This window comes from Bubalus kerabau, chromosome 3 (assembly GCF_029407905.1).
Source record: "Bubalus kerabau isolate K-KA32 ecotype Philippines breed swamp buffalo chromosome 3, PCC_UOA_SB_1v2, whole genome shotgun sequence".
Classification (NCBI taxonomy): domain Eukaryota; kingdom Metazoa; phylum Chordata; class Mammalia; order Artiodactyla; family Bovidae; genus Bubalus; species Bubalus kerabau.
This window is the reverse complement of record NC_073626.1, coordinates 173,772,853-173,789,781: the sequence shown is the minus strand read 5'-3', so window position 1 is coordinate 173,789,781 and position 16,929 is coordinate 173,772,853. Positions and strand designations below refer to the sequence as shown.

General features: G+C 40.9%; 1 protein-coding gene across 13 annotated transcripts in view; it reads right to left on the bottom strand.

The window, feature by feature from the left end:
* The window catches only part of DIS3L2 (DIS3 like 3'-5' exoribonuclease 2), a 392,221-nt gene that overhangs the window by 290,296 nt on the left and 84,996 nt on the right, over window positions 1-16,929 (bottom strand). For 12 of the 13 annotated variants that reach the window (XR_008712208.1, XR_008712209.1, XM_055573741.1 and 9 more), the window contains 3 exons: window positions 15,986-16,129; window positions 15,310-15,467; window positions 5,109-5,162 (listed from right to left, as the gene is read on the bottom strand). Coding sequence is in view for 11 of the 13 variants with exons in the window: in XM_055573741.1 (XP_055429716.1) it covers window positions 5,109-5,162; window positions 15,310-15,467; window positions 15,986-16,037 (264 nt within the window). In the remaining 2 variants the exon portion in view is untranslated. The remainder of the gene's footprint in view (window positions 1-5,108; window positions 5,163-15,309; window positions 15,468-15,985; window positions 16,130-16,929) is intronic. The other variant, XM_055573742.1, reaches the window with a different exon arrangement.

Here is a 16,929-nt window from a genome sequence, read left to right as displayed (position 1 = left end):
GAAGTTCAGTCTCTTTGGAACTAATAGAATTGGTGATAAACACATAAGAGCAGGTTAACATGATTCTAAAAAAAATCACCAAATAAGAGAAGATCTACTATAGGCAGGTCAAAAACAAAAATATATAAAGCAAAAAACTAGGATTGCATGCTTTCATAACCAAAATACAAAAGGAGTAAGTTGTCCTTTTTTGTTTTGAATAAAATAAAGCATGATGGTACCCCTTCTATACTGAATTTTTTTAAGCAAAGGGAAAGGTAAAAAGCAGACAGTGTGAAAGAAGATAGAAGAAAATCAACATATAATACCCTAAGTAAACCAACCACAGGCAAGGACAACAACCAGCTCCAGGATTTGGGCTCTCTACAAGGAAGCTGGCATATTCCCTACCCTCCCCCCCCCCCACCCCACCCCCCCCATGCCAAAGAAAGCAGCAGAGAAAGCAAATCGTGGTTTGTTTTTTAACTGAAGTACAGTTGTAGTGTTGGTATCTTCCCTGGTGGCTCAGAGGTTAAAGCGTCTGCCTCCAATGCGGGAGACCCAGGTTTGATCCCTGGGTCGGGAAGATCCCCTGGAGAAGGAAATGGTAACTCACTCCAGTATTCTTGCCTGGAGAATCCCAGGGACGGAGAAGCCTGGAAGGCTACAGTACACGGGGTCGCAAAGAGTCGGACACAACCGAGAGACTTAACTTACTTACTTACTTACTTAGAGTTGTAGTGTTAGCTTCAGGTATCCAGCATAGTGACTGAGTAATTTTTTCAGATTATATTCCATTAGAGGTTATTATAAGATATTGATTATATAATAATTCCCTGTAGTGTAGCATAATGTTAGTCACTCAGTTGTGTCTGACTCTTTGCGATCCCATGGACTGTAGCCTGCCAGGCTCCTCTGTCCATGGAATTCTCTAGGCAAGAATACTGGAGTGAGTTGCCATTTCCTTCTCTAATAATTCCCTGTGCTATATAGTAAATCCTTGTTGCTTACCTATTTTATCTACGGCAATTCGAAGAGCTCAGCTGAATCTCAAACAATCCAGATCTATGAGTAGACTGCATCACAACTCAGCTCATACTTGATTCACTCAGAAGTTTGCATCTATTACAGAATCTCTTATTTTAAAGATACTCACAGGCAGCTCAAAATTTAAAGTTTGAGTCAACCTCTTCTAACTACCTTTTAAAGCCGAAGAGTTCAGTCCTTTATTTGAATGCCATAAGACTTGCTCTACCCATCAGAAAGATTGGGCGGGGAGGAAGTGGTTAATGACCAATCTGTTGGAAATGCAAAGGGATCTGGGGGTATTCTAACTAAGTATTTAGGAGGCTGGAGTTGGGAAGCAACCCAAGTATGCCATAATGGTCAGAACATCCTCCATCGATAGAACAGCTTCCTTTGGGCCAAACATAAATTCTACAGATACACAAAGAGTGCCTCTTGGTGATAAGATGCACAAAAAAGCTGTACAGAACTTTTTGCAATATAGTTCTGAGCTGAAACTCTGCCTTTTTTTTTAATAAAAAGCCAGGTTTTGACATCAGGTCTATTTCTTCTCTTTATCTTATCCCCAAAGAGGATAAAAAAGCATCTCAATAACATCAGTTTATCTTGGTCTTTTGGAAAAAGACGCATGATTTTATTCTAATTCTATATCTTACTTTCACTGAGAACAACAGGACACCAGCAGGTACACACAGACATGACTTCTGTATGTATCTTGAGTTTGTCATAAGAAAATGAATATCAACTTTCTATCAGTAGAAATTATAATAAACCTAAAACATATTCTCCCAAAACAAAGTACTTTTTTTATACCTGATGATCAATTCACTGTTCCTATTGACATATGTAGCAATTTTAACACAGAAAGTGACATTGTGTAAGTTCTCAGCTGTTTTCAGAGTCAACAAGAGTAAATTTCATCAAATCTAGTCTAATTTTGTTTCTCAAAAAGTTTCAGAATTTTAAAGTTATGAGGAACATTAGACAATATTTAGTCTACCCCTTCATTTTACAATTAAGCAAACTTTCTGTTTCTTATTGTCAGAGCAGAAACCACATCTCCTATCAATTCCTATCTCTATTCTCCCTGGTAAAGCAGAGGGCAGGTAATATTCAGGCCCTGATCTCATAGCCCACCTCCTAGCCTACCTGTGAGCATGTTTCCAGTTCATACAAGTTCACAATTGACATGGACATAAGCTACGTACACTCAGAAATCTAGACCAGTGATGGGATTTACAGAGGCATGTAATTCACTGCCTCTATTATCTCCTCCTTCAACTGCTTTCTATAATGCTTCTAAAACCTGAAACTGACCAGAAAACCCACAAAACTGGAATGCAGGATTGTTCCAGTGTCCAAAACCAAACTATCTACAATCAGTTACAACTGGGCTTTTTTTTTTAAAGTATAACTGCTTTACAATGTTGTGTTAGTTTCTGCTGTACAACAAAGTGAATCAGCCATAGGTATACATATATCCCCTCCCTCATGGGCCACTCTTTCCCAACCCCCACCCCCCACCCCAGGTCATCACAGAGCACCAAGCTAAGCTCCCTATGCTAGGTTCTTAATTACTTAGAGGTGAGTCATTTAGCACTTTTTCCCTCCCTCTGAGACAATTTTATTACTCCATCAATAGCCAGATAAGAGAATAAAAGAGGTATAGAAATAAGCCAGTCTTAATATCACAACTTTGTAAAAAATTCAAGTAGGACATGCCAGGAACACAATTTCAAGTAGAACAACTTGAGCTCTTGAAACATCAATGACTTTTGCTTCTTTTTTTTTTTTTTAATTTTATTTTATTTTTAAACTTTACAATATTGTATTGGTTAATCTTCCAGCAAACAAAAGCCCAGAGCCAGACGGCTTCACAGCTGAATTCTACATGACTCTTGTTTCTTAACTCTCTTTAACAAGCCAGATTATACAGGGGCAGCACATCACTTGCAAATTTAAATCACATGAATTTAACTTAAGGGACCCTAAGTAAGCCCGCACTTCAGAGAACCCCTGCCCTGGCCCTCTTCTGACCACATCCCTCCTCATCAGGTAAGGAGTTCTCAAGGCCAGATGAATCGTAATCAGACCCAAGCCCACTTCCAGGGCATATATGAGCATCTTCCCCAGGTCTGTCTTCCCAAACACACACCACAGGCGGCTAACGGGTGGGTATCTCTAAGGGGTATGGGGAGAGCTTGGACATGTGGGGTGAGATGCCCACCTAGAGGGCAAGGGCTCTCACTGAATGGGGGGAGGAGGCAGGAAGCAGCAAAGAGGTGACACGGAGCCAGGACTGGGAAGGGAAGAGGGGCAGGCCAGAAGGTGGACCCTCTCCATGCAGCCACCTTTCAGCATGGAGCTCCAAGTAGTCTGAGAACTCTACGTTTGAACCCAAGTTCAAGTACATGGAGGTATATTTAATAAGGAACATATTTCACTTAACAGTTCGTTTGTCTGGTGTATTACTTTTAAGTATTTAATATAAGGTATTCATGCCTCCACTTATACTTTGGTCCTAGGCCATACATTGATCAGGAACCGGCCTCACAGGGGACTAATTTACAGAAATTCAATACTGTGTACTCAGGAGAGAGAGAAAGCAGGCATTGAAGTTTTCAAAATGCTGTATGTAGTTTCACTTATCGTTCAAATCAAAGAGAGCAAACGTCAGTATGCAGGGAGATGGGTGATTAGAAACCAGGTACGTCTCAGGGCCAACTCCTTACTGCACGGGTGTGATTCTCATGCTTAAAAATCCATGTTTTTCACACACTGGGGCCCCTCATACAATTGAGCTCCTCCAACTGGTGTGCCAATGAAGAAACAATCCTTCTTTCAAATGCAGAGAAAATGCTGGTTATGCTAGATTTCTGAAAAATGGTTAATCCATCTCCAACACTGCATATTCCTAAGAGGTTCTCATGGGTAATTTTTATCAAGCTTGACTGTGAATTTACCTTATGAGCAAACTCTGAAATCTAACACCCATGTAACTCGGCTTCCACTGCATGATGGAACAGCTCCCACAGCTAAGCTACTACCTCAAAGCTGACACTCAATTCTCTCATCTAAGCACCATGGTCAGTACATACATACCATGTTCTGTCACGGGAATAGAAGATGACTACGAGAGCACAGGTCACATGGGATACTGCTTATCTAACCCAGTGGTAAGACCTAAACTTCAGATACAAACATGAATCCTTAGCTTCTGGACACGGGCAAGGGAAAAAAGGACTAAACTGAGCTTTGGAATAGGTCTTTGGTTACTGAAAATGACAACAATAATAATGCCTATGGAGTACACCACTGAACTTGTATGCTCGTTAAATGTGTCATTTCTCAAAATGAAATGCAGTAACCAAAATATATGTATTCCATTTCTTCAAGGAGAAGCCAAAGTTTCTTCCTATAATCTCTTCCACTGTGAAAAATCTACTTCTATGGCTACACTATTTATGGCATCCTGGAAAAGATAAGTCAAGAATTTAAGAATACTGCTCTCCCAGCTTTGCACAATCAAGCCTTACCCAGAGACCTGCTGCTAATTAGATGTCAGAGTGAACTTCCCTTAATCAGAGAGAGCGTGTTCAAATGAGTCATGAATTAAGAAAACATATAAAGACTCAGCAGTAAAGAGCCTTGTACCAAGTCCTATCACCTGTGGAAAAGTGAAGTGAGAAACTAACCAAAAAAAAAAAAAAGCATTACACATTATTTTTGGACATATCTGAAGATTAGCTCATGCAGTAGATTGAAAGTAGATAGTATATTTGTTTAAGAAAGATTAAACTTAAACCAGTGGAAACACCCATAAATCCTTTAAGAAGTGGTGGCTGTCTGTGAGGATTCAGCTGAGCCTTGCAGCCAGTAACAAATGCCATCCCTTTCATTTGAAATGTGATTTTTAAGACTGGCAGAAGGGGCTGTCAACCCAAGGCAAATGCTGTTTATTTAAATTTGAAACAAATCCTTGCCCCTCTTCAATTCTGTTTCACTACTCTTTTTTTTTTAGTTAGAATATATGATTTCAGTTTCATAGCACATCTAAAAAATTAAACATGACATTAGGTTTATTATAAAGTTATTGAACTTACCGGGGAAGGAATGAAGGCTTCATGAAACTTCTTTGGATTAATTCTCAAAACACCCTTTAAAATAAAAAAATAAAATAAAATCTGTGAAAATTTAACTAGTTACATGCTTAGGATTTTTCCATACATACATTATTATTCAATAAAAAAGTTAAAATTAATTAAACAGTTCGATCTAGGAAACAAGTTAGATGTATGAGAATTATTCATTAAATGCATAAAATGATTTACATTGATGTCTATACTACAGAGTTCCATCAAACACTGAGAGCTCACACTGGCACCTTGCAGTGAACGGGCAGAGGTGAGAAGCAACAGAGCTTGGCGTGGAATGGGAAAGTGACAGCTACTGGGGTTTTCTGTGCCCCTATATGCTAGTCTTCAAGTGTAAAGAACAAGGTTACCTGGGGATTAGGCATCACTATACAATGCCCTTTTTTTAATTCTACAGGACCTTCCCACAACTGCTTGTTTCTGTGACAATTTTCAAAGTGATACAGGTTGACTTCCAAGTTGAATAGTGAGTCTCAAGATACTGGATGTATATTTTTTACTCTGGGCCCCTCTGCAGAGCTGAATGAGTCAATAATTCAAATTGGTCCAGAACCAGCTCTTAATGTAAATGGGAATCCTGGCTCCAACAGCCAGGCCACCCAGTCTGCCTTCAACTTCATGTTATTCCAGCACCAAATCAGGGTCTGCTTCTGTTTATGCTCAGAGGTGCAGGTGGGGGCTGTCTTCAATAGCAGTTCAGTATTTTAGGCCCTTGCAGGAAGCTGTAACCCTCCCCACTTACAGCTGCACTGGAAGGCCACTGGAACACATGATGGAGGCAGTTATTTTCCTAAGAGTTAGGCTCAAAGGGAGTCTTGAGAAAGTGTTTTAAATAACATTTCTCCCCTAAAATATTGAAAGACTCAAAGATACACAATTAAAAAATAGGTGAGGGCATAAAATAAAGCAGAAAGTAATTCTTTCTTTCACTGGTACACCATGTTTAAATTACAAATTTCCATGTAACAGTTTATACTACTATTAAATCCCACACAGACTACTACAAACCCTCATTCAGTCCTTAATTCAATAATTATTTATTGAATTCTGATTACATGCAAGATCCTCAGACAAACAATGTGGAAGAGAGAATGAGAACCAAGCTCAGTCCTTATTTATAGAGTAAAACATGAAGAAAGCTGCAAGTGAGGGGACAGCTTACTTTTAGTTGGGGATACTAAGCAAGGCTCCAGAGATGGCGTCCGATTTGGTCCTCGATGGAGGAGCAAAATTTGAAGATAAGTCAGAAGAGAAATATAGGCAAGACTGATTAGGAGGGGACTTCTCTGGTGGCCCAGCGGTTAAGAGTCCCTCCTGCCAAGGCAGGGAACACGGGTTCAATCCCTGGTTCAGGAGGATCCCACACGCCAGGGGCAACTAAGCCCGTGGCCACAAGTACTGAGCCAGTGCTCTAGAGCCCAAGAGCTGCAACCACTGAGCCTGTGCTGCAAGTACTCAAGACTGAGCGCTGTAGCGTCTGTGCTCTGCAGCAAGAGAAGCCACCACCACGCGAAGTCCACGCACGACAACTAGAGAAAGCCCGCACACAGCAACAAAGATCCACTGCGGCCAAAAGTAAATAAATGAAAAAAAATTTTTAATATATGTATTTTTTAGTGATTAACAGGACAAACACTTTTCTACCACCATGCTGTATCAGGGTAAGAGACAGAGGGACTGGGAAGTGAGGCAGGGAAAGCCCCCAGAGGCCTGTCCCTTCTTACAAATGTCATTACAACTTCACTTTTAGGACAGCTGTTTCTTGTTGGGGGAGGGAGGAAAAAGCTTATTACATTTATCCTAAATATTCATCCAATCACTCAACAAATATTTCCTTATTTCCTGACAGCTAGCATGCCAGGCACTTTGCTAGGTGATGAGGACACAATGGAAAGAGGGTCTCTACCCTCAGAGCTTACTGTCTAGTGAGGGGAAATAAACACTCCAAATAAATAAAAGTAAACTCGTTGATTTTTTAAAATTCATTTTCTGACCCAAGTTTCTTTTTTTCTTTTTTTTTTCCAGTAAATAGTTAGTACATGAAGAAGCATAGAGCTAAGAATACCTTCTGCTTTGAAAGTTCCTTTAAGTATAGAGCACTCAGAGATGCCATGACTGGGTTCAGGGGAAAGAAACAGGTTTGCTCAGGTCTGTATCTTGGCCTGATTTTGTGTGTGTGTGATTTTTTTTTAAATTGAGATATAGTTGATGTGCAACACTGTATAAGTTACAGGTGTACAATGTAGTGATTTACAATTTTTAAAGGTTATATACTCCATTCACAGTTATTATAAAATATCTCAGCTCTATTTAAAAGAACAAATATTATAAGGACCTAAAAGATTCTATTCTTCGTTTAAAGCATTTGTTTATTTGGTTGTGCTGGGTCTTAGTTGCACCACGCAGGATCTTTAGTTGTGGCATGTGGGATCCAGGTTCCCAACCAGGGATCGAACCCAGGCCCCTCTGCATTGGGACCTCGAAGTCCTAGTCACTGGACCACCAGGGAAGTCCCAAGATTCTATTCTTGATTGTCTATCCTAAACTTCCTGATACATAAAAGTGTACAAGGAGGGACAGAAGCCTGTTTCGAGAAGAGCATTTGCAATTTGACTGGAGCAGACTTTACGAACTGCACCTCAGGAACATAGCGCCCTGTGAGTGACCACACAAAGAAAGAAGAATCTCTAGCAAAGTCCAGAGAGGACCTCAGTCATCCCCACAGCCTGACAGAAGACGCTGTCAGCTAAGCATGTCAAGAAATGGCCTTGTAACTGAAAGAGATGTCTAGCAGACACCTTGTCTTACTCACTGCCTACGTAAGTCTAGAACTTCCATTTCCACCTTTTTATGACCATTGCCTAATTTGCCCCAAACCCTCACACCTCATTTCCCCCCAAACCCTCTCCTAGGACTGGGATGTGTGGCTCCTACATCCTCCATCTCTTTGCTGAAGGCTCTGGTGCCTCCTGGCCTCCATGGAAACCATGGAAACACTTCCCTTCAAGTCCTCTCAGAGGGAGCTGCTTTTCTCTCCTATCCCATACAGCTCAAGGACCAGAGGAGAAAAACTTTCCCCCCTTGCTTCCCCACTGCAACTTTAAAAGTATCCTTTTTTTGCCCAGTCTCTCTCAAGATCCCCAGAATCCTTAGCAGTTCATTCATTGGCTCCTGCTCCAGCACCTTGGTGCTGTCGTCTTCAAATCTTCTGGTCGGATCCCTGATTTACTAATGCTCTGCCTCTTAGCTCACTCTCTTCCCCTCACTATGGTTATTTCCTTCCTCGGCTGCTGAGTTGCCATGGCTTGTCATTATCTATCACCCCTGCAAACCCTGAGCCAAGGGTCCTCCTCCTCTTATAGTCAGCTAATGAAACCTCACTCTCAAGTTGACTCCAACTACCTGCCTGAGTCTCCATGCCTACACCCAAGGAGCTGAACATTACTGTAGAAAAATACCATATAGCTGGGCTAATGAGTCTAACTTGGCAATCACAAACATGTTTTATTTGGCTTACAGGATGTTTGAAAATGCTTAAAACTGAGGAATTTCACACATAAATATGTATTTCCAGATTTTCATGAAAAATCAGCCACGTGGCAGCAACCACCTGAGTTGAATAACAGATGCTTCTCTTACAGCAATGAAAACAATCGCAAATAACACTTATACTGGCTTATTACATGTCACACTGTTTTAAGGGCTTTATGTCTATCAACTAATTTAACCCTCAAAAGAACCCTATGAGGTAGGTACCATTACCCTCTTTTTATAAAATGAGAAAATGGGGGCACTGAGACGTGCCTCAGAAAACTAAGATCCTGGCATCGGGTCCCATCACTTCATGGCAAATAGATGGGGAAACAACTGAAACAGTGAGAGACTTTATTTTTGGGGGGCAGCGGGGAGGGCTCCAAAATCACTGCAGATGGTGAGTGCAGCCATGAAATTAAAAGGTGTTTACTCCTTGGAAGAAAAGCTATGACCAACCTAGACAGCATATTAAAAAGCAGAGACATTACTTTGCCAACAAAGGTCCATTTAGTCAAAGCTATGTTTTTTTCCTGTAGTCCTGTATGGATGTGAGAGTTGGGCCATAAAGAAAGGTGAGCACTGAAGAATTGATGCTTTTGAACTGTCGTGTTGGAGAAGACTCTTGAGAGCCCCTTGGACTGCAAGATCAAACCAGTCAATCCTAATGGAAATCAACTCTGAATATACATTGGAAGGACTGATGCTGAAGCTCCAACACTTTGGCCACCTGATGTTAAGAACTGACTCATTGGAAAAGACCCTGATGCTGGAAAAGATGGAAGGCAGGAGGAGAAGGAGACAGAGGATGAGATGGTCAGATGGCATCACCAACTCGATGGACATGAGTTTGAGCAAGCTCTGGGAGCTGGTGAAGAACAGGGAAGCCTGGCGTGCTGCAATTCATGGAGTCGCAAAGAGTGGGACATGACTGAGTGAGTGAACTGAACTGAGAGGTGCCCGCTTGCACACCACATTCAAGCCCAAGCAGTCTGGTTCTAGAGTCCTTGGTCTTAACTACTGCAGACTTCCTCTCCATTTGCCACAGCCACCACCAGACCCCTCTTCACTCGTTTGTGCCATCTGTCCCCTTCTCCCAAAAAACCAGTACCACATTCCAACCCTCAGTCTACCCTATTTTGGTGAATGGCATCATCATCCATCCAGCGGCTCAACTCAAACACTGCAGAGTCATCCATTATGACTCCCTTTGCCTCACCCTCCACAATTCACCCATTAACAGGTCATGCCAGCACTAGCTCCACGTCCCCCCACTTCTCTCCAACTTCACTGCCACCGCCCATGTTCACGTCGCCATATTTTCTTGCTTGGTTTAGAGTGATAGCCTTTTACGTGATCTCCCAGCTTCTACTCTATTCATCTCACAACTGCCAGAGAGTTGTTTTAAAAGCATAAATAGACCATGTCCTTCCCCTGCTTATTACTCTTCCATGACTCCCCATCAGTTCTTTAAACAAAATCTAACCCTCCAACACAGCCTAGAGAACCTACATGGACTGGCAGCCACCTAACTCTCCCATTCATTCCCAACATAATCCCCTTTGCTCAGTATATTCAACAGGCCTTCTTCTAAGTCCTCAAAAATACTAGGCCTTTTTCCACTTGCCATTTTTTTTTTTTTAAAGAATAAAGGCATTTATTGATTTATGTGTTTATAAAATCCAAGATTATGTCACTTCAAGTGAGGATAAAATGACAGCTCAAGATTAGGTTTGTTTCTACTTTCCAATCTGTTCCCTTGTATAGGTTCATTTTTTTAATTTAATATATATCTTTTACTGATGTATAGTTGACTTACAATGTTTCAAGTACACAGCAAGGTGATTCAGTTATACATATGCACATATATTATTTTTGAAATTATTTTCCTTTATAGGTTATTACAAGATATTGACTATCATTCCCTATGCTATACAGTAAACCTTTGTTGCTTGTTGCATATCTTTTTGTTTTAATTAGAAATCTAGCGTTCTATTCATACTAAGTCAAACAAACAGAATCGAAATGTCATAATTTTTTGTTAGGCAAAAACTGATTAAGTTTTCTAAAATATATATAGTATACATATTATTTATATGTATATGCTATACAAAAGCTTTTGTATTAAACCTGATAAAGTTTTGAGAAAGAAGATCAAAAAAAAATGAAGAGACAGAGAAATTGGAAAATGTAAACTAAATGAAATAGGAGCACTGAATATGAAATAGAAAAAGTGAAACAAACTGATAAAAGTAAAAGATCATCATATAGTCCAGCTGTTTTTAACATGGCTGCTCATAGAAACATATCTGGAGCTCTAGTGAAAACAAAGCAATACCTGCACATTTGTATTTTTCAAAAACTTCCAAGATAATTCTGATATGCATCTGGATTTTTTAAAATGATTACAGGTTTTTCTATTAAATGACAGTTTCGGTGATACAGAGTTCTATTATTTTTTCTGTTGACCAATCATGATACAATGGTATTAAGTGAGTAATAGTTACATAGTCACAATAGTAAAAGATGTTTATCAGTTTTCACAATCACCACTTGCCATTCTTCTACTAACTTATATCAGTGCCTATAATGTTCTTTTCCTAGTTCTCCAAATGTCTGGTTCAATCTCACCCTTCAGATCTCAACTCAAGTCACTTCCTCAAAGAGGCCTAACCTCCCTATGTAGAGTAGCACCCCACAGTTTTTCTCTCTCATTATTCTTGCTTTCTTATAAGCACACAACACAGACTGTAATTTTCTCTTTATTTCTTCAGTTGTTTTTGCCTGTCTCCCCCAGTGAATTGCCTATTTTGCTCACTGGTATATGCTTGGCACTTAGCAGGTGGTCAAGAAACACTTGTTAAAGCTTATTAATTCATGTCTGCAGAGCTGAAGTTCTCCCACCACACCAGTATTAATGTCATGAATATCATCTGTTCCTTCTAAATGACTGGGCAGTCCACTATAACCCACTAATCACTGCAGATGGTGACTGCAGCCATGAAATTTAAAGACACTTACTCCTTGGAAGAAAAGTTATGACCAACCTAGATAGCATATTCAAAAGCAGAGACATTACTTTGCCAACTAAAGGTCCATCTAGTCAAGGCTATGGTTTTTCCTGTGGTCATGTATGGATGTGAGAGTTGGACTGTGAAGAAGGCTGAGCGCTGAAGAATTGATGCTTTTGAACTGAGGTGTTGGAGAAGACTCTTGAGAGTCCCTTGGACTGCAAGGAGATCCAACCAGTCCATTCTGAGGAGATCAGCCCTGGGATTTCTTTGGAAGGAATGATGCTAAAGCTGAAACTCCAGTACTTTGGCCACCTCATGCGAAGAGTTGACTCAATGGAAAAGACTCTGATGCTGGGAGGGATTGGGGGCAGGAGGAGAAGGGGATGACAGAGGATGAGATGGCTGGATGGCATCACTGACTCGATGGACGTGAGTCTGAGTGAACTCCGGGAGTCAGTGATGGACAGGGAGGCCTGGCGTGCTGCGATTCATGGGGTCGCAGTCGGACACGACTGAGCAAGTAAATTGAACTGAACTGATTCTTCTCTTTAACTCACATCTAAATGTTCTCTAGCTGATTTTCCCTCTTAATAAATGGTGAATGTCCTAGAGACAGGACATCCTGTCCTGTCTTCCTGGACAAGGATTTCTTTCAGGGTCCAATAACAACTTTACACCAACATTTTAGCCTAGGAGAAACTTGACTTCATGCCTCAGGCAGCTCTGGGGGCTCAGCCTGAACCATCTTTTGCCAAAGAACCACCTAGGAATATGAAACAAACCAATTTTACCATCTTTATACCCATGTCACTTTGGTCATCACTCAAAACCTGAACTCCTTCCAGGCCGCTCTATCCCAGACTCTCATTTTCCCCAATACCTCCCATAATAACTTCCCAATACTGTACCTATGGAGAGAAAAAGGACATATGTTCTTCAACACGAAAACTCATTTTCCAAAAAAAAATTTCAAAACTACATGTACATGACCATCTGTTGTTGCCGGTCAGTTCAAACACAGGAAAGAGATTTCTTTGGTCACTGTGGACTTCTCTTCGCCACACATGACAAAACAATGAACACACTGAAAATAAAATAATTATTCTACTCCTTTTAAAAAATATCTGTCTTTCAATAAAATTTTCTTTAGATGGGGAAAAGACAAAGGATGTCACAATATACTTAAGCCTGCATACAAAAGTTAACGAACACTTACATCTAATTAAGATGTAGCATTAAGATTTGAAGGCCACAGCATTCAAGTATCTTTCCTTGACTAGCTTTTTACCTTACCCATCAGGGCCTGCACAGATGGACTGTTTCTCTGCCTATGAAACCCTTATTTACAGTGTTGTATATTTTACAAGGTGACCTCATATCTGGAACCCATTCCCTTCCCATCTGCAGAGAACAACTGCTCTCATCTGTGGAGGGGATACTCTGGCTGCAGAGTCCTATGATGTCACAGGCCAGGAGGAATCACTTACAAACTCCTGGGAACCAGAGTTGTTATATTGATCAGCTTTTTGTTTTAATATTAGCAAAGAGTTGTTTCAAAAGCACAAATTAATACGAGGGAGCAAAAATAATACCATTGCAGAATATTTCCCTCAGCCTATCTCTATGGATTTTATAAATGATTTTTTTCCTCCAAGTCATAACAACTGAGGGTCCGCTCACTCTTCTTCCAAGACTGTACCTTGATCCTTTATTCAGTCAGTAAATAAATATTCATTCGATATAAATGTATTAAGCATTGATCAAATGCCAGTCATTGGGCCAATCTGTGGGAATAAGACATGACCCTAACCACAGGGAAGTGAACAATCTGTTTGAGGAAACTCAAATGCCAAGAAATGATAATAAGTTTAGAATAAAGGGTAAACAAAAAGGTTGGCTTCAGGAAAAGTGGTAATGACCAATTCTTGTTGGAGACTTAAGTAAAGCTTCACAGAGGGGGTAACATTTAGGTAAGGTCAAGCATGATTACATCAAGATAGTGGGAGAGAGCATTCCCAGCATCAGGAACAGCGTGTACAGAGAGTCACAGGGCAATCAAAGAGCAGAGTTTTTATTGGGGACGTTTCGAAGATCAGAGTGAATGGAGCAGAGCGTGCCTGGAAGAGAAGGGCAGGAGATAAGACTTGGAAAAGCACAACAGGTCCTCATACATGGAACAAGACGAGGGCCAAGACACTTGCAGAGGAATGGAGTGCAGTGTGTGTGCTGAACGATAAACAGCAAATAAATGGATTAATGAATGAACAAATGTCCAGCTAAAGCTTTAACTTTCCTGAGAGGCTTTATCAAAGAAACCAAGGGATGCTTAAAAAAAAAAAAAAAAAAAACACCAATGGTACCTCTGAAATCATAAAGAGCAACTAATTTGTTAAAAATAATTTTTCATTCAAAGTCTATATTAAGTGTATGTACTGGACCACAGGTAAATACAAATGGTGATAAAAAAGGAAAAGAAGATGAGAGGATCTGTTAATTGGCTGGATCTCCAGCCCCAAATACAAATAGAGAAGCCGGACACTCAGAATGAGAGAAGTGGAACACAGTCAACATCTTCAAGTGAGCCAAGTAACACATGGCAATGTTTGTATACTAACCTAAGAATTATATAAAACAGACTCAATTCAAAGGATATGTGGCCTCGCCTGCCTGTTCATCTCATTACCGACTACCTGCCTCAGATTTCACACTTAAAAAGACCTGAGCTGTCCCGCTCCATACTGTTTCACAGTTCCCGTCTTCATTAGAGTCACGCCCTCTCTTTATTTCCCTCCCACACACACGTCACTCATTTAATACAGTCATCCTTCACTATTCACCGCAGGGGTCACCTGCTACAGCTTCCCAGTTTCCCCAAACATTCTCCCATACACCCTGGTCATACTGTTATCTGAGCACTTACCCTTTATCTTCAAATCATCTGTCCACAAAAATGTCTGCTCCACGACGGGGCCACAGGCTCAATGTACAGAAAGGCAGCCTCACCCACCTTCATCTCGGAAGCACCTATGTGGTGTGCTCCTATACAACGGCTCCTGGCTCACAGTGCATACTCCAGCGTTTGCCGAGCCAAACTGCTGAACTAGCTTGTAAAAATATTTAGCAAACTATAAAGCTCTCAACAAATACTGTCTGCTGCTGTTTACTGTTTCCTCTTCGACCTTATTCTCTGCAGTCAGCATCCATGTGCTCCAGGCAAACTGACCTACAATGTGTCTTACAGCCACACCCTATATCCCACTCTCTCTCAGGAGCTCACACTGGTCCCCAAGAGAAGCGCCTTCTCTTCACTTAACTGCACCAGTCCACGGCCTGGCTCTAATATACCCCTTCCAATAAAACACTCCTAGACAACCCTTACAGGAAGTCATGGCTCCCTCCTCTCAAATCTCAGAGCACTCTGTGATGGCCTTGTGACACTTCTCACCTCTAGTTACTCTGGAGGTCCAAGAAGTGGAAAGCCCTGAGCCTGTGATGGCATCATTTCTTTCATGCACACAGCACAGAAAAATAAACAGTTTCATGAATAATTGATTACTTCTGATTCCATATATTCAAGGAATAGCCTTCTAGTATATTTTAAGCACCTGGATAAGTGTTCCTCTCTTCAGGCCTTCTGAAACATCCTCCTTGGACATGTAGGTTTCAAATATGCTCTTTTTCTTCCCTCGTGTGGTCTTGCTCTTTGACTTTTTGTCACCTGGCGAAGCACCAACACCATGTGGGCCAACCAAAGAGGACACACCTAGAAACATGAGGCAGCAATCAACTTTTTCTTCAAACATCTCTGTATTTTTAAAACTGGGGATATTACCTTTAAAAAAAAAAAAATTAAAGACCAAAAAAAGAATAAAATCCCCTGATAATGATTTAAAATAGTCATAAAAAGGAAAACTGGGTAAGAAAACATGAATAAAATGTACACACACGAGACCTGAATTTTAAATCAGCACCACAATATACATGGAACAGAAAACAAGTAATGGGCTCAGTATGCTTTGCTGTTTATAGACACAAACTTTTAAAAATAGGAATTACTAAAAGATCATCACTTTTCTAGAGGAAATTAAACAGCTGTACTCAATATAACAATATATTAAGACAACAAGAAACCACACAATTCTAAAGTAAATAACCTACAGGAGAATATTTAAGAGATCACCAAAAGAATTACAGTCCCTCTTTAGTCCTAAGACCTGCCCTGTGCCTCCATTCCAGTTTTATTTCCAGTTGCTAGAGTAGACTCCATTTTCCGTTTGCTACCTCTGGGGGTCCCCAGGGGCCGGAGGTTCACCCGGTAGTCAGGATGGCTCATTACTGGTTCCAAGGTCACCTCTTCTCTCCAGATTCCGCAGGGCCTCCACTGCTCTGAATTCTTCCCACCTTGAGCAGCTCAAGTGTCACTAGCTGAAACCAAAAAGAGACAGGTGACTGAAAAAGTTAACCTGAAGCCTCCTCTGTGCTCTAGGAAATGTAGGACTTGGATGGCAAAGGCAACGTGGTATCCCCCCCTGGATCCCGGTGTCAGTTTCTGGTCGGCAGTTAGTCAAGCACACCATCTGTCCTGAGCTGCTTTTCAAAGCGTTCAACCTCATGGGTATCACAGCCTGCTTGTTTGGACCACTTCTACTAAAAACCTCCACAAATAGGGTAATGGGGTGAAAATTAAGGAATTCTGAGGTTCTGTTCAGCTAGTAAAATGCACAAGAGCAGGAGGGAATATGGTTTTGAAGATGGTATAAAGATCTAGAATCTGAAGGCTATCATGAAATAAGTACTAAACTAGGGCTCAAGAGATGCAGTATTTACTAAATTTAACCTTAGACAAACGATGTTCTTCTGTGAAATCAAATAAATCAATTTTTTAGAGTTCAGCAACATAACCTAACTTACTGCCACAACCAGATGTCCAAAACTATGCATGGATGATTCACTAGCTTTCAAAAAAAAAAAATGAAATATTGTAGTTAGACATCTACTTCCCTTCTCTTACCTGCCATCACTTCAAACCAGTCCTCTGATCAGAAGCTCAGGTGGCTACTCCTAAGGAATACAAGCAGCTGCCTGGCTCAGCAGACTGGAATGTGGGGCCCTGCAGCCAGCACCCCCAACCCCAACCTTCCACCTGGATACTGAACATGTCATCACGACATCTCCATCTACTCTCTGCTGGCCACTGGCCCAGGCTTCAAGCCTATACTTGCAAA